The 23,934-nt window shown below is 49.9% G+C and overlaps 8 protein-coding genes across 17 annotated transcripts in view; 3 read left to right on the top strand and 5 right to left on the bottom strand.

Annotated features, from left to right (window-relative positions):
• Window positions 1-116: 116 nt before the first annotated feature.
• H257_16076 (hypothetical protein) lies at window positions 117-4,857 on the top strand. Its single transcript, XM_009844405.1, has 14 exons — window positions 117-170; window positions 225-431; window positions 477-659; window positions 705-848; window positions 896-973; window positions 1,618-1,748; window positions 1,831-2,002; window positions 2,650-2,832; window positions 3,336-3,546; window positions 3,596-3,711; window positions 3,781-4,092; window positions 4,139-4,234; window positions 4,295-4,396; window positions 4,455-4,857. Exons 1-14 carry the CDS (start codon window positions 147-149, stop codon window positions 4,788-4,790), a joined length of 2,295 nt encoding a protein of 764 aa, XP_009842707.1. The 5' UTR covers window positions 117-146; the 3' UTR covers window positions 4,791-4,857.
• A 364-nt stretch (window positions 4,858-5,221) lies between these two features.
• H257_16075 (hypothetical protein) lies at window positions 5,222-7,226 on the bottom strand. Its single transcript, XM_009844404.1, has one exon. It carries the CDS (start codon window positions 7,206-7,208, stop codon window positions 5,325-5,327), a length of 1,884 nt encoding a protein of 627 aa, XP_009842706.1. The 5' UTR covers window positions 7,209-7,226; the 3' UTR covers window positions 5,222-5,324.
• Window positions 7,227-7,853: 627 nt separating this feature from the next.
• Window positions 7,854-11,642, bottom strand: H257_16074 (hypothetical protein). The gene has a single exon (XM_009844403.1). The coding sequence runs from the start codon at window positions 11,596-11,598 to the stop codon at window positions 8,017-8,019; it is 3,582 nt and encodes a 1,193-aa protein (XP_009842705.1). The 5' UTR covers window positions 11,599-11,642; the 3' UTR covers window positions 7,854-8,016.
• A 318-nt stretch (window positions 11,643-11,960) lies between these two features.
• On the bottom strand, window positions 11,961-15,141 carry H257_16073 (hypothetical protein). 10 transcript variants are annotated; one of them, XM_009844401.1, is made up of 14 exons: window positions 14,873-15,141; window positions 14,559-14,817; window positions 14,454-14,494; window positions 14,255-14,407; window positions 14,108-14,206; window positions 13,984-14,054; window positions 13,793-13,921; window positions 13,318-13,486; window positions 12,808-12,970; window positions 12,723-12,741; window positions 12,544-12,664; window positions 12,408-12,478; window positions 12,264-12,348; window positions 11,989-12,213 (listed from the first exon to the last, which is right to left on the bottom strand). In XM_009844401.1, the coding sequence occupies exons 1-14, from the start codon at window positions 15,116-15,118 to the stop codon at window positions 12,028-12,030; spliced, it is 1,812 nt and encodes a 603-aa protein (XP_009842703.1). In that variant the 5' UTR covers window positions 15,119-15,141; the 3' UTR covers window positions 11,989-12,027. The 10 variants fall into 10 exon arrangements, with proteins under 10 accessions (XP_009842695.1, XP_009842701.1, XP_009842703.1 ...); XM_009844400.1 differs by having other exon boundaries at window positions 12,723-12,970; XM_009844396.1 differs by having other exon boundaries at window positions 11,989-12,348.
• A 505-nt stretch (window positions 15,142-15,646) lies between these two features.
• H257_16072 (hypothetical protein) lies at window positions 15,647-16,605 on the top strand. The gene has a single exon (XM_009844392.1). It carries the CDS (start codon window positions 15,692-15,694, stop codon window positions 16,535-16,537), a length of 846 nt encoding a protein of 281 aa, XP_009842694.1. The 5' UTR covers window positions 15,647-15,691; the 3' UTR covers window positions 16,538-16,605.
• A 1,173-nt stretch (window positions 16,606-17,778) lies between these two features.
• H257_16071 (hypothetical protein) lies at window positions 17,779-18,911 on the bottom strand. The gene is made up of 4 exons (XM_009844391.1): window positions 18,627-18,911; window positions 18,236-18,577; window positions 18,061-18,168; window positions 17,779-18,002 (listed from the first exon to the last, which is right to left on the bottom strand). Exons 1-4 carry the CDS (start codon window positions 18,889-18,891, stop codon window positions 17,851-17,853), a joined length of 867 nt encoding a protein of 288 aa, XP_009842693.1. The 5' UTR covers window positions 18,892-18,911; the 3' UTR covers window positions 17,779-17,850.
• Window positions 18,912-18,999: 88 nt separating this feature from the next.
• H257_16070 (hypothetical protein) lies at window positions 19,000-23,017 on the top strand. Its single transcript, XM_009844390.1, has 12 exons — window positions 19,000-19,662; window positions 19,720-19,830; window positions 19,905-19,989; window positions 20,036-20,194; window positions 20,253-20,344; window positions 20,410-20,550; window positions 20,605-20,979; window positions 21,063-21,519; window positions 21,583-21,689; window positions 21,765-21,900; window positions 21,982-22,425; window positions 22,669-23,017. Exons 1-12 carry the CDS (start codon window positions 19,016-19,018, stop codon window positions 22,954-22,956), a joined length of 3,042 nt encoding a protein of 1,013 aa, XP_009842692.1. The 5' UTR covers window positions 19,000-19,015; the 3' UTR covers window positions 22,957-23,017.
• The window catches only part of H257_16069 (hypothetical protein), a gene marked incomplete at its 5' end in the record, with an annotated part of 31,477 nt that continues 30,402 nt past the window's right edge, over window positions 22,860-23,934 (bottom strand). Inside the window, one exon of the mRNA XM_009844389.1 lies at window positions 22,860-23,869. Coding sequence (XP_009842691.1) covers window positions 23,261-23,869 — 609 coding nt within the window. The 3' untranslated portion in view covers window positions 22,860-23,260. The remainder of the gene's footprint in view (window positions 23,870-23,934) is intronic.

Genomic DNA, 23,934 nt, shown 5'->3' with positions numbered 1-23,934 from the left:
AATGAACGAAGAAAGTGCGATTGCGTGCTTTTGATTGGATAAAATTGCAGAAATAGTTGTTCATTTTCCGGATAATCATTTCCGGATAGGGCATCCAGCTAACACTGCAAACCCCAAAACCTTCGAAGATACAAGTGCCGAGGGTCATGTCATTGCTCGCGTCCAAGCATGTACGTCGTCGACAGGTCTGCCAGATGCGCTTACCATGGCATGCATGCAACTAGGTGGATTTCGATATTGTCTGGAGAGAAATAGAGCCGTCGGTGGAGGTGCTAGTCAGCGGATGCCACGACCCGTTTTCGTACGACAAGTGGCAGAGTGTCTACCGCGGCGTGTACAACATCTGCACCAACCCTGGGACTCCCCAGGCCGAAACATTGTTCCAACACCTGCGCGATGTCCTTGTTCAACGCGTGGAGAACATCGCAGAGGTACAGACCCCTCCAGGAGGTGGCATTTCTGACATCATTTTGAAGGTGCTGAGTGCCGAGCATGGGGAAGCCGAGTTCTTGGGTCAATATTGCTCGCATTTCAACATGTTTTCGACTGGCACGTCGTACGTGTCCGAGTTGTTTTGCTACTTGAATCGGTATTGGATTCGATATGCGCACTCGGAGTACGGCCAGGCGCCGATTCAGGGCGTGTACCCCATTCCAGAGGTACTTTTTCCCATGACTCTTTTGCCCGTGTTCATCCAAGTGCAGCTGGCATTGCGGATTTGGAGGGATGTGCTGTATGCCAGGCTCAAGGACCGCGTCATCGCGTCCGTCTTGCACCTGTTCCAGCGAGACAGGGAAAGCGAAGGCGACCAATTCGAGCACGGCGACCTCATTGCGTCAACTGTTCAGGTCGACGACTTTCATCATGTACACATCAACCGCATGGTATTCCGTAGATCTTTGTCGTGCTCGGTTTAAACAAGCAAGACCCGCTCAAGCTGTACCGCGAAGACTTGGAAGTTCCGTTTCTGGCGGTACATTGGATGTTCATTATTCCATGTCGTTATTTGATGCAATATGTACAGTATTATGGTTGTACCCGATTTGGACTTTGATTTTCGAATTCTTTACTAATTTCTACTTTCTTTTGTCCTGATTTACCAAATAGATAGTACTTTGTGTTGAATTTTGTATGTAAAATATCCTGTCCTGTGTTACACTAATTATAAAGTCATCCGCGAATTAGATCATGATTTCCTTCAACCTGATTGGCTCAATTCTACTGCCAATGATACTTCTGTACATGCATTTGGTTGTGTCGATTCATGCTCTACATTTATATATTGTCCTTTTACCCAGAATTTGGACTTTCGTGCTGATTCACCAAATCGATATAGTACATTGTACTGACTTTTGTATGTAAAGATTGTCCAGTGTCACACTAATTTCATTAACACACTAATTCGATGTTGCATTAATCGAATAGTGGATGATTTGATTGGCTACTTGAATTTTGTTCTGGGTTTTGATTGGTCGTATATCGATTGTCTGTCGATTTGGTTATTCTGCTCATTCGATTGAGTCCCCACTCCAATTTCGAATCGACTTCACAATGTGTCGCTCCAGTTTAGAATAAATAATAGAAAACACAACAATCCATATAATATATATATATTAGGATGCTACACGGTTTTACGCAGCGTTGGCACAAGACCTGTTGGAGCGGGTGTCCATTGCAGATTACCTCGTGCTAGTGGAAACCCTGTGCCGCCATGAAGAGCGCCGCTGCGACGGCAAGATGCACCGCATGTACGTGTGCCCCATCTGCTCTAGTCATGAACTTCACATGTTTGAATTGTCAACTTATCTATATATATATATATATATATAGCACCGTGCAGCAGACGCGACAGACGTGCTGCAGGGTGCTCGTGGAAGCACACACAGAGCGCCTGTGCGACCACGCCGAAGCCTTCTTCGAGTCCAACCAGACCCAACACTTGCGTCGATTGTTTGGGCTGTTTTCCGAACTGCCTACTCCCCACGCCCTTGTGACGCTGAAGGTACACGTACAGTACGTTCGTTGCTGAAGTCCATAGTGTCGATGTATTTTTGTTCATTCTATATATTGTGGTATATTCGGTACGAATTATTTCCAGACCCCGTCGAATCGAATCACGATTTATCGACGCTATTGGCGAATTCAATGTTGAGTGGATTTGATTGGCTCTTACAGAAACATATATTCAACCAATCACAACTCCAGCGTGATTCAAGATTGACTAGATAAATAGTGCGAATTTTGCAAGTTTATTGCGAATTCACAATAGCGTTGCCCATTTGATATTGTTTTCATTCAATTCCGTGGATCCATGATGAGGACTACTAGTATTGATTGTCATTTGAGTTAAAATACCACATTTGGTGGTTTTTGTGCCAAATCCACCCAGTTGGCTTTGTGTACGGAATATGTTGATGGTCCTGTGGTGATATTCTTGACACTAATTGAAGCCATACACGAATTCGATGGTGAATGGTTGAAGAGTGAGTTTGATTGGTCCGTTATTGAATCGTGTTTTGGGTTTTGATTGGTTTGACCGATTTAGCCTATTTCGAATCGCGTCGACAATACTTACTAGTAGCGTTTGTGAATTTCGACAACACCAAAGTATATATATATAAATATATTTACGAATGACGGGGTAACTAGAATATTTTCAAAACGTTCGTCGAGCGAAGTGGTATGGCAGTGGTCAAGCAGTTCGAGCACCACGACACGATGCGCCACCCGGAAGAGTACATTGAAGCGCTGGTGGCCGTCCGGGACCAGTTTTATGACGTGGCCAAGCGCGCCTTTGGCTTGGATCCGCTCATGCGCACGGCGTTGGATCAAGTACGACCTGTATATGATACAGTAGGATGGAGTGAATTTCGAGGCCCCGTTCAAATATATCGACCAACCCGATCATGAATCGCTCCCATTGGTCACTTGTGTAAAAGGATGGGCAAACTCGTCGCTGATTGGCTACATTTAAATTTTATCTTTTGTACTTGGTACTTTTAGTGGAATGGGAAAAACCAATGAAAGGTGCGAGGCGAATTTTGGGATCGGTGTTACGAATCGCGCTGAAAATGGGATATTTGTTGCAAATTCATAATAGTTATATGGACTATATGCTGGAGTAAAGTGTTCGAGAGGGAGAATGGACTGACAGTTCCACGTGGTTTGCGGGTTGTTCATTCAAATTGGCATGTTTTACGGATACCTACCTGTACAAAATCCCTCCGGTTGCGTATATATATACCCTCTTTTGACAATGCTGCTTTTGTTGTACCCGTGATAATATTATTGGAGCTAACATAGAGGTAGTATGTGTGACCAAGTTGCTTGTATAGGCGTGCCGATCATTTACAAATTCGCACCCGTCGCTGCCCGAGCTACTGGCCAAGTACACACACGTGTTGATGACCCAGTCGGCCAAGTACGCGAGTGACGAGTGCATTGAGAAGCGCGTCGAGTACGTCGGCGTTGTGTTTTGCCTGTTAGACGACAAGGACGTGTTCAAAGCCATGTATTCCAAGCTCTTGTCGAAACGGTTGATTCAAGGTCTATATATATATATATATATTATATATATATTGATAAACGGTCGTAGGCGGAGCCATGTCAATGGACGTGGAGCTGTCTCTAATTCAAAAGCTGAGGGACATTTGTGGATGTGAGTTTGTGTCCAAGCTCCAGAAAATGTTTTCAGACAAAATCATTAGCACCGTACGTTTTTTTGTATATAGGATTGGACAATTTGAATTCTTTATTTTATTATGGTTGTGTTTGCTGTAGAACGCACATTTGGCATACAAGATATGGAAGGAAGAACGTGACCAACTTGGGTCGTCGACGGTGGAGTGTTGGTTCGATGTGCTCACTGCTGGCGTGTGGCCAATTCCGACGCCGACGCAAGACATCGAGTTAAAGCTACCCGCCGTGTGCCAGCAACAGGTGCACCTGTACGCAACTTTCTACGGCACGCAGAGCACTGGACGACGGCTGCACTGGGTGCACCACATGTCCCACGGGGTGCTGCGCATGGTGTTGCCGTCTCGCTCGTTTGAAGTCCACGCCAACTACCACCAACTGGTCATGCTACTCTTGGTAAGGACGCTGCTATTTCTATGAGATATTTGACGTGGAGTCCTAGTACAATACCCGAGACTCGTGCTCTGTAAACGAATTGACAACCCTCACGGGGTTCTCGAAAACAGACATTCAGTACCACATGCAACCCCTCGTCAAGGTAAACACAATATATATATATATATATATTACGATAGTATATTTTATATGTACCCTGTAGCTCAAACTATTCAGTGCCAACAACCAACACGATGGGACCTCGGCCGAGGCTTTGTCGTATTCGCTCAACACGATGTTTACGTCGAAACGATCGCATTTGAAGGTAGTTTCCGTCATATCTTTATATATATATATTTATATATATTCATCACGAAAAGTAGGTATTGCCAAAGTATACGCAATTGAGTGCGCCAAAAGCTAAAGCGGCCGCGACGTCGCACGAATTGTCCGATGACCGCAAGATGACAATGCAAGCTGCGATCGTGCGCATCATGAAAGCCCGGCGCGAGTCCACATTTGCCAACCTCCTCTCGGAGTCGGCTCAGATGCTGGCCATGCAATTTGTCCCGACACCAGCCTTCTTGCAGCAGAACCTAGACATCCTCGTGGACAAGGAGTACATTCGTCTGGCCCCACAACAACTAGAACATGCAGACTCGGCCACTCCACCCGCCGCCTCGCGAAGTCTCGCTGCCGTGTACATATACGTAGCCTAATAGTTTGATATATTTGCTGCAACCAATATAAATGGTACTAGCGTAATTGTATTGATTTATTATCGATCTAATGAAATATTTGTATCTGTCGATATATATTTCAAGGTTGGTTGCAGACAGTGCACGACTACCACAAATACAAGATCCGATAACTATTAATAGGACAGTCTTGTACAAGCTAACGGCGTATTTGTCGGACTGTTGCATCCATTGCCTAACATAACCATATATATATATTTCTTTGTTATATATATCGTCGTTCCATGCATATTTCAAAAGATGCCTTGTGTCAATCCCTGTTTCAGTCGTAGGTACAGGACTTCGACAAATCCAGCATTCGAATGCGAGCTTAGTTTCAGTCGTAGGTGCAGGGCTTCGACAAATCCAGCATTCGAATGCGAGCTTCCCTTCATCAAGTTTCAGTCGTAGGTGCAGGACTTGGACAAATCCAGCATTCGAATGCGAGCAGCTTACACTCATATGTACTAGTATCACCACTATAGTCGAAATAATCTCAAAATTCTACACGATGCTCTACACCAGACGATGGTACTCTCGCGATCGGGTGCGATGCTTCAAGTACAGCACGCCCACCATGAGCCCCACTGCGAAAATGGTAAAATAGCTGAATGCCGACACGATCGTAAACGTGAGCGACGTGGCCATCGCATTGCTTTGCAGCGCCTCCTGCGGCGGATTGTACGCGTCCTTGGCCGGCCACGCGGCGTAGTTGGTCGACTGGAGCCACCATGCAGGGTACCCCGGCACATGCATGTCCCCCGACCGGTCGCCGTCGATCACATACCCGTCGTTGAACTTGCCCACGAGGGTAAACGCCAGACTCCACCACCGATCCACCATCTTCTGGGCGAATTCGTTGTTGCGGCGCTCGATAAAGTCGACGCGGGCTCGGGTGTCCGTCATGTTTGCTACCTCCACGACCGTGGCTGCCTCGAGCGCAATGGCTTCGTCCTGGATCTGGTCCAGCACTGGCTGGATGTGCTTGTGCATCAAGTCGTACCGCAGATTGCTCCAGTTGTTGACGAATTGAAACGCCCACCACGCGCCCGCTGTGTCAAATTGGTGCCGCCGCGACACCAAGTACGAAGATGGCACGCTGTGCTGGGCACACGAGAACGGCGCGTACACCGACCCGTGGGGCGCACCGAGGGAGTACCAAGCGACGCCGCCGACGTCGTCCGGGAGGTGTCCTCGTGCCTGCAGCACAAAGCTGTGCGTCGTGCGATGCATTGAGATGGAGCGCTCCCAGCCGCCGTCCACGCCCTTGTTGGATCCGCCGAACCGCACGGGACTGCCAAACGGCCCCGACGCCGCGTCCTTTGTCATGTCGTACGGAGTGCCTTCGTAGTGGTCGCGCATGATGTCCATGAGCCGCTTCGGGGTGACCTTCTCGTCCGGCGTGACGGAAAACGGGTACGTTTTCACTTGCGGGTGCTGGCCCAAGGTCGCGTCGAAGTGCTTGGAGGGCGCAAACACGTCGTAAATGCGCCAGATGCGTCGACCGCCGTACAGAGGCTTGGTCGGTCCTGGCTTGGCCCACGAGTACGCGGCGGAAAAGTCGAACGGTCCGGTCGCCGGATCCCACCATCCCATGTCCCTCGCGAACGATTCCACGTTGGCCGACGCCATGAAATGGTCCGAGTCGTCCAGGTTGAGCGTACGGATGACAAACGAGTTGGCCACCACGGCCATATCCTCGTCGGGCACGCGCTGGGCCGCCCACACGGCGCTGCTGTTGTTGGGACCGGTCAAGATGTGGAAGATCCACGATTCGCCATACTTGTCGGAAATGCCCAGCGCTTCCGACGAGCTTCCGTAGTTCGCGCGCTGATTCTTGCCATATTCCCCGAAAAAGCCATGGGTTTCGGCCAAGTCCCCCATAAGTTTGATGGCGCACCGAGCACTGTCGCATCGCTCCAACGCCACTTTCGACAGCTCCTCAATGCCAAACAAGTTGTGGCCATAATGCAGCGACTTGGGCCACCCCACAGTTTTGGCGGCGCACGTGCTCTCGGCAATGCTCAGTTGGACGTCGTTGATCATGCCATAGTCGTGGTCGAAGTATCCATGTGTGTACGGCACTTGAGGGATTTGTCCGATGATTTCTGACAGGGGCTGGTCATCCACAGGCTCGTACAGCGGACCGCGTTGCATAGTGACTAGACGCGGGTACCCATTTCGTTGAAAGTTGAAGACGTGTCGCACAGCCCCGTCCGAGTGATTCATCGCAGGAACGCGTACCATGCGCAAATCCGCAGGGTTCAAGCCAGCGTCGTTGGTGTGTGTCAGCATGACAGACCCATCCGCTGTGGCCTTCTTCCCTACGGCGATCACAGTGCATCCATCAGCCCCTGTGGCCGCAAGCACAGCCAGCGTTAAAATCGCCCACATCGTCATTGTCGACCGAGAAAAATCCCAAATGAGTGTTGACCACTTCAACCGACAATGGAAATCCGGATAATAGGAGCACAGTTGAAGTGGTCCAATTATACTAACTGTAAGTCCGAACTTTGAGGGTACTTTATTGACAAGTTGATACATTATGCGTATACTATAAATGAAGTAAGTACCTCCTCGAAGGGAAGTGTTTGCGTGGGTACCGGAATATTGAGCAGAGATATCAGTCAGTTGTCTAATTAATCTGGGTAGAATGTGCCATCCCTGGTGGCACAATCTACAGTCATACTGTATTCGATTTAGCTCTCGTCTTACAGTAGTTAACGCCATGTATTACAGTCATTACTTTTACAGTTGATATACTCCCGATTTTGTAACGTAAAATACTAGGGTAATACCAAAACCCACGTGTGAATACAGTATGGTTTTCCCATAACGTAATCCAACTCCGCGGCAATCACCGTGGTTTCAGTGGCGCTTGCCGAATCTGACCTAGTTACGAATGTCAGTTCGTCGGTGGATGCGAGCTCTCGCGCATGCTGATTTGTCCTAATCTACGGGCGCCACAGTTGAAGAGCTGTGGGTAAGCGCTGCCTGAGCTACTGCAATACCCCAGCATGTACTTCACACGTCGATCCACGGACCCGCGCCATCGCAAGCTGACCAAGCACCAGGTACAAGATGTCGTTCAAACTCAAGCCAGAGTTGGAACAAGGATAAGTTGGCCAAGTCCGTGCATACTCCAAAGTGAAATCACATGGTGCATCATTTCTAAGCCGTGAACTACAATTAATCATCAATCACACATTTATGTGTGATGTGCCTTAAGCGGGATATACTTTCCAATCGCCAACTGTGCTTCTGCTCGTCTTGCTTGATTGTCCGATGAAAACGCAAACCCCGAGTGTTGCGAGTCATTCGATAGGATCTTGACCGTCATGCTTCGGCGCTTGGACACTGGAATGACACTGGAGAGTTTTCTCGCATTGCCATTGGGCTTGTGGTGCACCATTCGCTGGCGACGGTCGGAAGGGGCATAGTTCCAAGTGAGGAGGTCCAGCGGCAAACCAAACGTCGCCACTTCCATGGCGAGTTGGTTGTACTCTGGGTAGAGCTCGCTTTTCATGGCCTTGCAAACATACGTTGGCAGCAAAAACGTGATCGGAGCAAAGAGCAGCAAACACCACGACGGCACTAAGCAGGACATGCTGGCCATCATGTCCATCCATGGCCATCCCGACACAAGGTACCAGTTGGACGCGATGGTCGCAATCGAGATCCACAACAAGATCGATATCGCGTACAACACGACGTTGATGCCTAGCCACGAGTTTTGAAACAACGTCAACTTGATCGTGACCACGACCATCACGAGCGAAAACACGACGTTGCCCACGAGCCACATGCCAGGGGACTCGGACGAATGGCTTGAGTCCCGAAACGACCACATCACCGTCAGCGTAATCGCGACCGATTCCCCCAACGCAGACGCCACCCACGCAGAAAACACAGATGCGTTTAAGAGGTCGTTTTGGGGGCCAGCCACGTATAGCTTTGGAAAGTTCACGGCCATGGTATCATGCACGTCTTGGTCCAAGATCGCCAGGCACAGGATCGGGTACGACGTGAATAGGACATTGTACAGCTGGACAATCGACTCTAAAAAAAACTTTTGCCCGGAGAACCCACTCATCCACGTATACGTGTACTGCGCCGCCGTGAGCATAATGTTCTTGTAAAACATGTACAGCACCAGCTGCGACATTCGCATGTAGTTCCATCGACCATGCACGAGGATGAGCCGGCCTAGAAAGCTGAAGCGGGCGATGGCGTAATCGCTGGCGTTCACAGCTTGGAGTCCTTCTTGGCCTGAAATACCCACCCCCACGTGGGCTTCCTGGATCATCGGAACGTCGTTGGCGCCGTCTCCTATGGCCAACGTGCGAACGCCGGGGATGTTGTCCTTGATCAAAGCGACCATTTCCGCTTTCTGACCAGGCGACACTCGGCACGCTATAACTGCTTTGCAGAGCTGGGAAAACTCCAACAACGCGGTCCGACAGGACCCCCTCAACGCGTGAATCAAACTGTCGCCGTCGATCACAAGGGCCACGTCCACGAATTCGTCTGCCGATGAACCCTCTTTGCACAACACAGCCACTTGCAACAGCAGCTCAGCCTCGATTTTCTGCGCCGAGTCAAACAGCGTCGAGTTAATTACCACGCGTCGCATGCGACTGTGCAGCAAGTTGCATGCAAACCCAATGTTGATGGCCGTTTCCTCCTTGTCGCCCGTGAGCACCCATATCTTGATCCCGGCTTCGGCCAGCGAGGCAATTGTAGCCGGAACGCCAGCCTGAAGTTTGTCTTCGATGGCCGTAGCGCCGAGAAGGTCCAGGTCTGTTTCCAGTTCCTCCATGCACTCGTCGATTGCATTGGGCAGTTCGCTCTTTTGCTTATCCATTTCTTCGAGGTTGTTGAGCGCGTCGTGGTACCGTCCGCTCCATTCTCCGTAGAAAGTCGCGTCCACTTGCTTGGACGCGATCGTGAGCGTGCGGAGGCCTTCGGCGGCAAAGCTGTTGATGTGCTGGGTCGTGTGTGTCACCATCTGGGCATCGTTCTGAGCTTTGAGCCGTTCAAACACCACAACGTCGGCGCCCTTAGTCAGCACGAGGATGTCGCCGTCGGGAGTTTTCACCACGGTGGACATGCGCTTTCGTGCACTGCTAAACTCGAGCACGTCCAGCAATTCGTACTGTACGTCCTGGCCCCGCACTCGAACTGACACCTTGCCTGGCATTCGGTTGATAAACTCGTAACCAAAGAAAGCGGCGCCACTCACCAGCGCCTGCTCATCCGGAGATGACGCCGACAGCGTCACTTCAGTCGTGCCCTGGCGATACTCTGGAATCACAGTGTGGCAAATGGCCAAATGCAGAAAGAACCGGTGAATGCGCTCTTTCTGGTCAGCGCCACCCGACCCTGCCATGTGCTCGTACAGCTCGACCCCGTCAAAGTTGACATATGGCACACACTTCGCTTTGGTTGAATGATGCTTTTCCTCGGCTATTGCAGAAAACGAGCCATCATTTGCTGCGCGCTGCTGCGCCGCCAGTCCGATTTCGGTGGTCCCGTGGCCATACGATACCCCTCCAATGGAGCACTTGCGGAACTCCATGATGTTGCACGTCAACGTGCCAGTTTTGTCGGAGAAGATGTACGAAATCTGGCCCAGTTCTTCGTTGAGTGACATGGTGCGCACGAGCGCGGGCGTGTCTGTGTCGTCATGATACATTTGTACGTCCCACTGAAGAAATATCGACTGTACGTGCTTGACCATGGTCATGGACACGTACAGCGAGATGGGAATGAACTGGTACATGAGCAGGAAAAAGTAAAAGAACATGACCACCCACGACGACTGCGATGGCGTTTTCCCATGGATGTACCACGTGTGGGAGTTTTTCGTTTCCCACAGCACGCTGCCAGTCGCGCCCACCGCGCAGCACACAAACAGCACACACACCAATGCGACAATGTATCGGTTGATGGACACGTCCATGGAGCTCATCTTGGACGGCGTGCTCGTGTTGTTCATCATGATTTTCGTGTCTTGGCCAGTGTTGACCACCAAACCAAGCACCCAGTCCGTGTTGCGGATCGTACAGCCACGTAAAAGGATGCTCTTGTGCGCAATGGACTCCTTGTCGCCGCTGTCGAGGTGCAGCACGCCTTGGAACGTGTTGATGCCGTTGTTGGGGTGTTCGCATTGGATCATGCCCTTGAGTGCCAAGAGGGAGCCGGGGGACTGACACTTCGTCATGGTGCACTGTATCGCCTGGCGAACTTTCATGTTGGTTTCGCCGTCCAAGCTCTTGGTTTCCACGTAGCACAGCCCCGTGGGCGGCGTTGACGGCTGTTCTGCCACCGCGAGGATGACTAGATCAGCAGGCACTTGGTCCCTGTTGCTCAACTTGACAATATCGCCGACACGCAGGTCTTTCCACTCAATGGCCTTGAACTGCTCGATTTCCTTGGCCAAGGCACGGGTGACCCTCGAATTGGCCACGGCGTCTGCAATGTGTCGCTTTCGGTCCTCCAGGACGGCGAAGATGGCGTCGATGACCATGATGAAGAGCAATGTGGGGGCGGTGGAGGGCAGTCCGTTGGTGTTGCTGATGGACGGAATCACTTGCATCATGGACACGACGAGAAAGTACGCGTTGGCAAACTTGCGGAACGTCTCAAACAAAAACTTGGGCACGAACGTGACGGCGGTGTACTTGGAGGTCACGACCACGTTGTCGCAAAACGCGCTCTCGGCATTCTTGGCCGCGTCATTGAGGTAGATCTTGCGGTATTCCCCGAGGTTCTTGGTGCTGTGACTCATCCCGATCAAGCGATCGCCCTTACTATCTATCGACCACACCCAACCACGTGAAACGGCTGTCGTCGCACCATGACACGTGTGACGAAACCGTCCACGAAACTGTCCACGAAACCGCCAATACGTACTACGTAGTAGTAAAGCTTAGTACTTTCCTGTTCGTATTGGTACTGTAAGCGTTGAATGCCTAGAAGGCCAATTGTTGCAATAACACTTTTGTTTTTTCGGTGACTATGTGACATCGTTTTGGAATCCTGAAATGTCCTAAATCGTACACAATTTACAAGGTAATCGAACTGTAAGTTTGGTCGAGCCGTGGCGTTGATTTTATAAAAATATAACATCCACCTGTCTCTATCATATAATTCCATAATAACGCTATTATTAATATTGCAAAGTCTCTGCAGTTATATGATTATCAACGCTCTGAGCTTAAACAACCAACGACACATCCCAAACGGTCTGGACAACGGCCACGCGCAAGTCCGTGCCTCTCACAAGGTACGTACATAAGCACCACAAGTGCTGCTTGTTTTGCACAAGGTCCGCCAGTCGGTTGGTCAGAGTCGCCTTGGAGTTGTCACCACCACCACGATGCACCCTCGTAAAGAACGTTTTCTACGTCTCCAATCAATAACATGTTGATGACGAAGCAAAGCAAACACTACTGCGTGTAGTCCGTGTAAAATGGCGTCCACGCTCGCAGAACTGTCTTGCAAACGAAGTACACAGCTGAACGCACTTGGTCCCGGCCTGGGTGGACAACCAACCACCCCCGATTACAAGATGATAGCATTGAGATTGATAATTACGTCGAGGAAATGGGCAAATCGGACACCCACACGTCGACAACTTGCGCTGAACAATATGCCATGCGTGGAGGCTAAGAAATAGTACAAGTCATGTATATAGATAGGTGAATAAAGCACACACTGTTTCACTTGTTACCTGCAGCGTTAGCAACTCGGCTAGCTTTAAAGTAGGGTACGGCTGCTGCTGCTGATGATGCGCCGAGGTTGGTGGGGGCTGCACCACCGTGGAGGATCGCTTCCGCCTCAGTGGCTCGGATCTACGCCATGTGATTTGAACCAACGGATACCTTGAATATATTAATCACACATCCCTACCTCTCGAGCGCATGGCGGACTTCGTAGAGGTAGTTTGGTAAGATTTCCACGGTCGAATACGCTCGAAAGTGAAATGCCATCGCACCGTCGTCTTTTAACTCTAGTTCCACCGCTCGCAATTTGACCCACTGGAGTCCCGCCGCTGCCGCCGGCACCAGCCAACGAGATGTCAGCATCGCCCAATCGACGTGGACGTGCACTGGAATCGTAGTCTCGTCGTCATGGCCGTCGCTGATGTCGAGGGTTCCCTACAAGGGGTAGTCGTGGTCAATATCGAGAGTACAGATTCATATGTGAGTGGCCAAGTATATATATGGTCAAGACGATTCGACAGTTGGAGAGGGATGCTCCATCGAATCAGCAACACCAAATCGGCTGACAATCGATCGACCAATCAAAACCCAGAGCTACTTGATTCGTGACACGAATCAAGTAGCCAATCAAGTCACACTCGTCGACCAGTACAACATTGAATTAGTGTAATACTAGACCATTTTTACAAAGAATCGATCGATCGATAGATTTTGGCGAATCAGCACAAAATTCCAATTTCGGGTAAAAGGACAATATATATATGTATATATATTGATCGTACGGAATCAGATGTGGTGGTATTTTCGGGTTGGGAGATGTGAATCACTTTTGCGAGAATATCTACGATATCCCGAGATTCTAAGCTCTTGCACTGGGCCAAGTGAATGTAGCCTTTGGTGTTTCGGGGAGGTAACGTCGTGTCGACTGCCAACGTTTGCTTGGACCAGGTCCTAGAAAAAATATAATATTTATCATGAAATATAATATTGTGCTTATCAAACATATTTGCCAAGTTTTGAAATCGCCAACAAATCGAACAAAGCAGTATGATTGGCCAAAACAAATGAAGGTTGCATTATGATTCGCTAATAAAAATATATCCATGCTGTCCCAAAAAGACTTCTTAAACTTAGTTTGATATCACATTTCAAAGGTTCGGCGATTTCATTCAACAAACAACCGCTATAGGAAATATTGAGTAGAGCACACAATGCTATATAGAACCATCCCAACTGGTACATATATATATACATTACATGAGCGCGAGGCATCGGTCGTAGTCGCTCGATGTAAACACAGTGGGTTTAGTGGTCGCGGCATGTAATAGCTTTAACGTGCCGTCATGATCTTGGCGAATAACTGCGTTTACGGACACTGTAGATGAGCTAGCACACCGCGTCGGTCGTGGGCTTGACTATATACATAATAGGAATCCTCGTCGTCGTACCTAGTACCGACGTCGTGGTGGTCGTACTTGTTTAAAATGAGCTTGTGAATGCGTAGGATATCCCCAATGCACTGCATTGACGTATATGAAATATATCAACCCTCCGTCGATGGAATGGTAGTACCAATATATTTGGCAGGAGCTCCACCGTCGCCGCAAACACATTCACGTACAGCGCTTGGCTGCGCAGGGGCCGGCTTTCATCGATCAGTGACACTGTCATCTACAAGTACTCGTGGTGTGTATATCGTGAGCACGATGAAGGATAAACCTCATAGTCTCTACGACCGTTGTCGCAGAGTTTTGGTTTGGTGTACGACGACACGACGCCGTAGATGTTGCCTTGGCTTGAAATGCAAGACAACGGCGAGTAAAAGTGAATCTTACTCTCGCAAACACCTCGCAGCCCTCGGTTGTTGGGTTTCTACCTAGGGATTAGCAGCCATCGAGTTGTATCATCATTCATATACCTTTTGGTGGGGTAGTCCACTAGGTGCAGCAGCAGGAACTCCTTGAACGGATCAATATCGATATATTTCAATATATTACGGATTCATTGGATATATACAAGGTACCTTCAACCGTAGCCGAAGTAACCACTTGTTCCAGGGCGTACACGATGGGGCTGGCGCTGTTGGCTCGCGTTGCTGCTTGGTATTTCAACTCGATGGCCATGGCGGTGTCGTCGCGGGACCATTGACCCATGAGCTCGCATCGACTGAGCAAGCTGCGCTCTGCGACCACCACAACCGCAGACTCGGCGTCGGCCTCGTACGACGATTCGGTGTCCGCTTCCATCTGGATCAGGCCATGTCCAGCCAAGCTGACCTTGAACTATCCGTGGCATTAGAGTCTGTACTCATGACAAGCAACGCGATGGGAAACGTACATGCTGGACGAAGTGCTGGACATGGTCCGCCCACGAGTCGTAGAAGTGCACGTATATTCGTCGCGGGTGCATGTTCTCGCTCCATGGACTTGTGAGGATTTCAGTCAGCTCCATGGACACGACCCGTGACGCGACTCTGGCGCATGGACCACCTCCGATGTCAAATGGACTCGCAGGCAACGGGAGGGAGCGCAACGGCCACACATTCTTTACGCGGGTGTTCTGCAGCCACGGCTCAACATCCATCTCATAAAAGCAACAAGGACAACATGGTTGTTTGTATTATTAATAGTAGTACTATTATACGTATACTAGTAGTATGTATTACTAGTAAGTAGTATACTTCACTCGACAGTAAGTACTGTACATACAAATGTAACGTAAAAGTCCAATTTAAGAACACTTTTTCAGCGACGCTGCCGTGGAAGACATGTAACTCGCTACAATTTGTTACATGAAGCCAAAATCCAGGCCTATTCGGGAGTTATGAATGCGATATGATTCCTGTTATAATTCATTATCATTCACTACACTTTGTCCAAAAAGAGCTTAAAACAAGCGGTCCAATTTAAGGTGCACCATTTTAAGCTTAGTCTTTGTATACCCATTTGCATATTTTTGGGCGGTTAGGTTAAAAACTGCCTTTGTAGGGATTGATTGGCTAACTCACGTGCACCTTAAATTGGATCGAGCACCTTAAATTGGACTTTTACGTTAGATACAGTTAGTATGTTTCCAAAATGAGTAGTATTACTACAGTTCTAATGACACCATGTTTTTTTCTATCAGATTGGATCGTCAAGGCCATCGGGTTGTGCGATGATCACAAGGAGTAGCAACAGCCGGAGCATGGACGACCTGTACTCACCCTTGTCCAGTCGAAGGGTGCTCATCCCAGCAGTGTCCACGTCCTTCTACCTGAGAAGCCCCGATCGGAAGCAGCTTACGGTCATGGACAAGATAGTGTTCTTCTCGTTCAAGACGCCATGCATCTTGTATTGGGTTGGCGGGCTTGCGTTTCTCGTCAGCTCCATCCTGTTTTACCCGTTCTTCAATGCACCGCAAGACCCCGAAGGTATGGGCGACGCCATTGGCAGTCGTGGCTTCGTGTTGGGGTCACTGACGTTTCTTGTCGGCAGTTGTATCGAAGTGTACCATGCCGTTCCAGGTCGAGCCATGAGCTCGCACGGCCTGCTTCAGTGGGCTCCGATCTTGTCGAGCATGATGAACACCGTTGGGTCAGCGCAGTTTGTTGTAGGCAGCTTGTACTTCATGCCCGTCCACTACGACGCGCATCCGTCCCTTGGCTGCAGCCTCTTCATCAGTGGGTGTCTGTGCTTTTGCTTGTCCATCTTGACCGACTTTACGCGGTTTTCCACGTCCGAATTGAGCGCGGCGTTCCAATGGGGCGACCTAGTCAGTGTGTGGTTTCTCGCGGCCGTCGTGAACTTTGCAGGCAACCTGCTGTTCATTTCCGGGTGTTACTTTTACCTGCCGCAGTTCCTCCAAGTTGGCGACCCCGCCATCGCCGCCATGAATCTCACGTTTGCAACCAACCAGTTTGTCGTCGGCTCGCTTTGCTTTGCCCTTGCGCCGCTCCTTCAGATCTACAACATCAACCACGACATCAACCGCAAGTCGATTTGCTGCCGTGCAATCAAGTAGACAAACCTCATGTTGGCTAGTTGACAGGAAATGCAAAACTTGACATGTTCTTGATCATTCGTCGTCTCGATTTCCAGTGATCATCGAATCTTGTCCTATTACGGTGGGTACCTACTGTACGAACGGAGCACTTCAAGTGGTTGTATATGCCACCGGTGGCTTTAGTAAAGTTACCTCACAAACAGTCCCTATTAACCCCCCACAGTACTAGTCAATCGTCTGCAGTGCCATCATAACGTTTGAACCAAAACTAAAACCCGTCGCAGCAGCAGCAGCTTTACAACAGTGGATGCGCCATCCATGTAGAGGATCCAGCAGTAAGTAGTGTTTGGGGGGGCTGAAACGACCAAGTATTTCTATTATTTCTACTGCAGTACTATTATTATTATTATTGGGACACAATAGGATCAAAATTCGTTTGATCTATGTATACGAACGACATACACTATACTGTAGAACCAAACTGTCCCTGTGTAAATGAATCAGCCTATTGTATTATATTACAAAGGTATTCACACTTGCCCCAAATTGAAATGCCAGGTCAAAGGTCGCGATGGCAACGAGTGGTCTATGTATGTATGCTCACATGCGAGATATGTGTTCGACTAGATTGTGTGACCTGTATGTAACGTTAGGTCTATCGTAGCACGTGCTCTGACCGAAAGTGGCTCCTTGATGTACTTTTGTAGGAGACTCGAGATGACGACGCAAGGTCACAGAGTCTGCATGACTCATACTTGTACAACGCAAGGTTGTGGAGGGCGTCAAGATATATGCAGTTACGCGAATGCGCGATAGATTGATAGTAGTCTGGCGGGTGTGTTCATTCGGTTTGGTTTTGGATCCACTAACTACTATTAGATGGTTCCACCAGTTGTGGAACCATTATGGCTGTCGTGGTTGGATCCTTTCGTGTGGTGTTCGGAAGTCGGCGGACGTGCAAATAGTTGCTTCTTGTGGCTATCGCTGCATTGGTCTGATGTACGTACGTTCCCCGTGTCCAGGGGCACATTGAACCAATCTACCAAGGCATCTATATGCATATGTCGCCCCCAGTCGACCACCGCTCTGCCTGCACAAAAAAGACCAATACCTACTGCAATCGTACAAGTATGTCTACTCTCGGTGTATATGGTCCAGCCCGTCCAACCTGTGTATCTTGTACATCGTTTCCTATTGAATTTGCCGCGAGTGGGGGGGGGGAACAGGCACGTGAATAGATCGAGGGGGCGAACAAGTAACTTGGTCAAGGATACTGTTGTTCATTAGGCTAGTCAAGGGCTAAAAGTAACGCAAGGTACGAAGCTTGTTCCCTACACATGGCTTGCCTTTTCAATTGCCAACAGTTCGACTTCAAACACGAGGTCGGCCTTGGGCGGAATCCCCTGACGCCCTTGCTCTCCGTACGCTAGCTGGTACGGGATACTCAACCGCGCCACTTGTCCAATGCTGAGTTGCGGAATGCCTACATGATATACATGTTATAAAGGTGGACATGACATACATCCTCCTCCTACTACTACCTTCTTCCCATCCGCGAATCACCGACTTGGACCCCAACGTGAAGGAGAACGGGTTGTTACGATCTCGGGACGAATCGAATTTGTCTCCGCTTACAAACGTCCCAACATCTAATGATTGATGGTCACTTGTGAAGATGCGAACAAGTTGGGGATATTATATATCTGGCGGCCTTACAATGCACAGTGACTTTGTCGCCGGCCGACGGGTAGGTCTCGCCGTCCCCTGGAGTGATTTCCTGAATGGACACCTTGGGGCTCATTTGCACGCCGTTGATCGCAATGAGGTGGACGTCAAAGATCAAGTCGGCATTGGGTGGAATCACGTCGCCCGCGCCGGACGCGCCGTAGCCCAGTTGCGATGGAATGTACAGACGCGCCGTTTCATTCAGCGACATCTTCGCCACGCCTTCGTCCCATCCTTTGATCACCTCGCCCACACCCAGGTTGAATCGGAATGTATCGGTTCGATCAAAGCTGGAATCAAATTTGGCACCTGTGGAGGCAAGCGTTCCAACATCTACCGACGTCACAACGGTGAGAAGTAAATTGGCAGCGTACTCGTACACAGTTCACGGTGACAGCGTCCCCTCGTTTGGGGTATGTGGAACGATCACCATCGTACACAACTTCCACGACGAGGGACGTGAACGTTTCTGCCGCCGACGACTTGTTCAACGTCACCGGCGAGGAGAATGACGTCGACACGTACTGCGCAGTCACAAAGAAGCAGAAGACTACCCCCAGGGCGAGGGCCTTCGGACGCCATGCCCTGCCGCCACGGTAAGCCTTGTCGCGAGACCGCGCTTGGTCCTCTGATTCATACAATCCCATTGTCGATTGTCTTTCCAAATGGGCAAAACCCTTGCAGACTACATACTTGCAACAAATAAATACTCATTTACAAAGGGTTTCATGAAACCGTCGGTGAGTTGTAAAACTCAAAAGTACATCAGCCATGAGCGATGAAGCCAGTGCGATGGCTATTAAGTTGGGCCTCCGCAGTGCCTACACGCATGACTGGAAGGCCAACACGTACCACGACAACGCGTGCGACCTGTTCTCGACAGTACCGTCGGTGCCGGCGGCGGCACGAAAGCGGCAGAAGCCAGGTAAGCGACATGCCAATCCCGTCACCGCCGCCGCTGGCGTCATGGAGCTGGTGGTTGGCAAGCCAACTCACAACAAGTCGTCGAACCTACGCAGCAGTGACCGCGCATCGCCACAAGCGGTGACAACGCCTCCACCCTTTGTCATTGGTGGTCCCCATCTTCCACCATCACTTGTGCAAACTAAAGAACGACGAAGGCCCCACTATCAGAAAAATCAGGTCGCCCCGTTGGTGTCTTCCACACAAATCGAAAAGCCCGATGGCGACGACTCGATCGCAGAGCCGTTTCCAAAGTCGAACCCTTCATCCAGGCTAGACACGACACACGACATATCAGGTGAGAGGAGCAGAGCGACCAGCCGCGTCGACTCCAGGCAAAGCAACGACGACGAGTACAAGCCACTCCGTCCAGACTCGGACATGGACAACACCAGCAGGCGCACTAGTGAAATCGACGAGGCTTCTATTATTTGGGATCAACCGACGCTGTTGCGGTACGTGGGATGCTATCCTATTCATTCTGCTGCTAGTTCACCATCCAACGCTCTCAGGTCCATCACACCAACGTCCAAGTACTACGAAAACTGCGAACGGGCGAGCATTCTTCCCGAACCCATTATCCAAAAAGCCCTCGCGTGCAAAGATGGCATTTTGAATCTCAGGTGTGAGTTCTGTTCAAGTATTACTAGGATATACTAACTGTATGTATATGCGGCGATGCCTCGCACTCGTGTAGTTCGTACAGCATGGGAGACACGCTCTTGCTCGCGTTGTCGGAAAGTTTGGGCGACATTACGTCGCTCTGCAAGATCAACTTGAAGGTACGACCACCAGGATGGATCGCTTAAAGTCAACCGTGGCCACCAGGACAACCGACTTAGCGACCACGGCATCTCGACCATCGTCGGCGGCCTCGTACGCAGTCGCGTGCGCGAACTCGACTTGTCGCGAAATTATTTCAACGCCAAGGGCATTGCACACATTGCGCCGCTGCTGACGTCCCCGTCATCGCCCCTCATGGATCTCGTGAGCGTGATCACATTTCACGGCCGAAAAAACGCAATTGAAAGTTCCCTCTATGTAGAATTTGGAAAACAACAGGTTGGGTGACAGAGGCGTCGTCGTGTTGGCGGCGGCGGTGGCAGACAGTCGGAATTTAACTCGACTCAACCTCAGGTACACAAAACCACGACTTGGCCTTAGTATGTTTGATTCGATTGACCAGTGTTCAACGGTCCTAGTCGATGCAACATTGGCCATCAAGGCGCGTCGGCGCTTGGCAACGCCCTGTGTGAAAACACGTCTTTAATCGAACTCTTCCTCTCGTGGAACAAAGTGCGCGGCAGTGGCGCCACCAAACTGTCCCAAGGACTCCAGCTCAAGTACTGAAGCATTCACTCGCTCGTTTCCAACCACTGGACGTTGTGAGCGTGTAGTGTGCGGTTGGAAACGCTGGATCTGTCGTGGAACTCGATTGGGTCGGTGACGTCGTCCGAGGCGCTGCGGGCCATGTGCACGACTCTGGCCGAGAACAACGTGTTGACCCACTTGGATTTGAGCCACAACCGCCTGCTAGAGAAGGACTGCCAGCTCGTGTCCAACGCTTTGCGGGGCAATTCGAGCCTTCGCGGACTGCACATTGGAGGCAACGACGTTGACATTGACGCATATGGGGTTGTGTTTCCAGATGCCGCCCAGAACGACCCGGCGAGCGCGCACATTTTTTCCCGTTTTGGGGGCAACTCTGCCAGTAAACCTGCGTGGGAAAAGAGGAGCAACTGCTGGATATGCGAGCGGTGGACTGAAGTCAGGTACTGGGAATCATGAGACTCATTGAATATATACTGACTAGTATACAAGAGACCGAGGACTGGAATATACGCTTGTATCTTAGATTCACGTGGAAACAACACTCGACCAAGCCTAGTGAAGTCCTTTTGAGAGCCGAGTTTGACTATTGGACGCCTCACCACACCCTTCCCAGCTCCCACGACCCCACGATATGGGAGATCCATCGGATGGTGCCGCCTGGAACAATGCAATTCTTCTTTGTGGTCGACGGAGTGGCTTCGACAACCGACGCCCACATTGTGCAGAAGTTTCAACCGCGAATATGGGGTGGAATAAGCAACTTCTGTCGTGGACTGGACATGCCGGCTTCCAGTCAAGTCAACATGATCCAAGTCGAAGCAACCGACATCCTCGCAGATATCAAGTGCAAACCTCGGTCGAAAACTCCCGGGCCAGGGCAAACCGACGACTGGTTTTCCAAGTCTGTCTTTTGTACTTATCAGCAAGACACTTCCCAACATTTATCGAATGCGTTCGAGTCGGATTGGATTGTGTCGAGGGTACGCATTCAATTACACAAGCAACTTTTGTCGACAGACCTCATCTCTCTTCTTGAGGTGTAGTTACCCAAGCTAAGCAAAGACCCAAATGAGCTAGACAAGGCCAAGCAACTACTCGCCAAGAACTTTTCCATGTTGAAAGCTGTGTTCAAGCACTATGCGACCAGCGGGTACGACCAGCGTGAATCGCGATATTGTTTAGTGCTATTGAATCGTTATCATCCCCCATCTCACTCTTTGAAAAGGGGCACGGATCCGTATACACTAGGGTCGAATGCATTTTTCGACTTTATTTGCGACTGCGATGTAGTCGACCAAGACACTTGTACACGGGCCGAAGTGGAAATGAGTTTTATTTCGGCCAGCTCGTCGGGGCCTAAGGTAGAACGAGTACATTGTAGTAGGAGTACTAGTATATACAGTTAGTGTACATACATAGTCCTTATATATGTGGGCGACTAGACCAAGTGGAACACGCGGCGCAGTCTATTTCGCTTTCAGTTTATCGAGACGATTGCGTTTCTGGCCGTGTCCAAGTTTGTCAAATCCAAGCGCGCGACGTCCGTCCATGATGCCATTGCCATGTTCGTGCAGCATCACATTGAACCGCACGCTACTTGGCACGACAGCCAGGCGTATCGAACTCACAAGTCGGTGGATGCGCAGCCCAGTTGCCTCTACTCGCCCCAAGTGGACTTGATCTTCAAGGATCACTTGTACCTGCTCAAGGAAGTATTTGCATCTTTTGCTGGCACGATCGACACGACCCCCCCTACCACCAACGAAAAAGCCAAGCGGCTGAGCTTTGCCGAATTCACGAGTTTATGCGACGAGGTGCACTTGACGGACGAGTCGTTGCCAGCTCGGGACTTGAAAATTGCGCTCATGCGATCGAAAGAGACCGAAGTACGTTTGTTTTTTCCGTGGGTAAAACCCAACACACATATTGTGCTTTCGAGTGACATTTCGTTCGTTTAAATCGATTTGATTGGCTACTTCAGAAGAGCTCAAAATTATTGGCCAATCAAAACCCATTTCTCAATGAAATTGAACCAATCAGACCGATTGTGGATCGGTTTGGTCGGCGCGATTCGATTGCACCCCCTCCCCAAATTTGTTTATATCAAATCGACAATACTTACTTTATAGATCTTTGACCCACTGGGGGACGGTGACGACTGGAAGCGCATCACGTTTGGCGAATTCCTCGAAGCATGCGCGCGGATGGCCGATGGAAAAGACTACTCTGAACTATATGACCGCGTCAAGCTAGCAGCGCGTTCTGCGGCTGTGGACGGCACTTCATTTGAGTTTTTAAAAGTCCACACGTCCACAGTCGACCAGTGGAGAAGCCACACTGGCCAGTTTGGCCTGAAACTTCCTGTACGAGATATGGACATTTATATCCAACTCAACTTGGACGTACTAGTAGCTTGATGTTGTCATTGTGAACTGCTGCGAGATTGACATTGATGGCTTATAAGTACACGATGATCATACCCAACGGATTGTGTATGTGCTGTGGTTTCCTTAGGTCCTGTTGAAGCAAATGGTACTACCAGTAGTCCGCGCCCGCAAGATTTCAATTCCACCGCTGATGACGAGGCAAATCAGGATTGTTGCGACCATGTTGCAGCTTGAAACCGACATGGTGTAAAATCATACAAATATATTTATATATATATACTCGTCCAGCGCTGTGCTTGACTCTTGCGATTGTTGTGGGCCTATATATATATCTTTACTCGGCAGCTTGGGCCAGTTCGAGCTTGTGCAGTCGCACCGCTTCGAGGAACGCTGGCACGGAGAATGTCCGACCGGTCTGGTTCGTTTGCATGGCTTTGTACACGGCGTGGTTGTATGCTTTCTGCCACAGTCTGGTCACGGCATGGCGGATCTTATCCTTTCGCTCTGCTTCCTGAATGGCAATCTGCTGCTTGGACAGGGACCGCGCTTCGTCCAGCATGATGTACCCCGTAGCGACCACGGCCATAAAGTTGAGTATGAGCATAATGTTGACAATTTGCTGCTGGTTGAGCAGATTCAGCCCCGTTTGGGCGTTCAGAACGAGCACGAGACCCACCCACAGCGTCAGAATGAGCTGGAACTGCGTCATGCTGCTCACGAGGTTGTTACTCCAGGCCACGTACGGCCGGTAGTACAGGATGCCGCTCATGAGGAGGATGCTCCACGTGATACTTAGCACGGCCTTCAACACTGGGTTGTTGTGCACAAAGATCACGAGGCCGTTCATGAACAACTTGCGCAGCAACTCGAGGACTTCAAACCACCAAAACTCGGGCACGTAGTTTTGGTAAATGAACCCCACGCGCAGTCGGTTCACCGAGTCCTACAAGACCATATCCATTATGAATACTACCCCATCGAATCATATATATATCTATATATATATCT

The sequence above is a fragment of the Aphanomyces astaci genome (genome assembly GCF_000520075.1).
Source record: "Aphanomyces astaci strain APO3 unplaced genomic scaffold supercont1.79, whole genome shotgun sequence".
Lineage (NCBI taxonomy): Eukaryota > Oomycota > Saprolegniomycetes > Saprolegniales > Verrucalvaceae > Aphanomyces > Aphanomyces astaci.
The sequence above is the reverse complement of the archived record's forward strand: the minus strand, read 5'-3'. Positions and strand labels throughout refer to the sequence as shown.

Excerpts from the sequence above, each read along its gene's own strand:
- H257_16074 (XM_009844403.1), bottom strand. The coding sequence starts at position 11,598 with ATGAGTCACAGCACCAAGAACCTCGGGGAATACCGCAAGATCTACCTC.
- H257_16071 (XM_009844391.1), bottom strand. The coding sequence starts at position 18,891 with ATGGGATTGTATGAATCAGAGGACCAAGCGCGGTCTCGCGACAAGGCT. Across the intron at positions 18,578-18,626 it reads GGACGCTGTCACCGTGAACT|ATGTTGGAACGCTTGCCTCC; the intron begins GTGTACGAGTAC and ends TGACGTCGGTAG. Across the intron at positions 18,169-18,235 it reads CGACAAAGTCACTGTGCATT|ATGTTGGGACGTTTGTAAGC; the intron begins GTAAGGCCGCCA and ends ATCAATCATTAG.
- H257_16070 (XM_009844390.1), top strand. The coding sequence starts at position 19,016 with ATGAGCGATGAAGCCAGTGCGATGGCTATTAAGTTGGGCCTCCGCAGT. Across the intron at positions 19,663-19,719 it reads GATCAACCGACGCTGTTGCG|GTCCATCACACCAACGTCCA; the intron begins GTACGTGGGATG and ends CAACGCTCTCAG. Across the intron at positions 21,690-21,764 it reads AAGCACTATGCGACCAGCGG|GGGCACGGATCCGTATACAC; the intron begins GTACGACCAGCG and ends CTCTTTGAAAAG.
- H257_16076 (XM_009844405.1), top strand. The coding sequence starts at position 147 with ATGTCATTGCTCGCGTCCAAGCAT. Across the intron at positions 171-224 it reads CATTGCTCGCGTCCAAGCAT|GTGGATTTCGATATTGTCTG; the intron begins GTACGTCGTCGA and ends GCATGCAACTAG. Across the intron at positions 660-704 it reads GCGTGTACCCCATTCCAGAG|CTGGCATTGCGGATTTGGAG; the intron begins GTACTTTTTCCC and ends ATCCAAGTGCAG.
- H257_16075 (XM_009844404.1), bottom strand. The coding sequence starts at position 7,208 with ATGACGATGTGGGCGATTTTAACGCTGGCTGTGCTTGCGGCCACAGGG.
- H257_16072 (XM_009844392.1), top strand. The coding sequence starts at position 15,692 with ATGATCACAAGGAGTAGCAACAGCCGGAGCATGGACGACCTGTACTCA.
- H257_16073 (XM_009844400.1), bottom strand. The coding sequence starts at position 15,118 with ATGGATGTTGAGCCGTGGCTGCAGAACACCCGCGTAAAGAATGTGTGG. Across the intron at positions 14,818-14,872 it reads TCCAGCACTTCGTCCAGCAT|TTCAAGGTCAGCTTGGCTGG; the intron begins GTACGTTTCCCA and ends TGCCACGGATAG. Across the intron at positions 14,055-14,107 it reads AGCTCCTGCCAAATATATTG|TGCATTGGGGATATCCTACG; the intron begins GTACTACCATTC and ends ACGTCAATGCAG.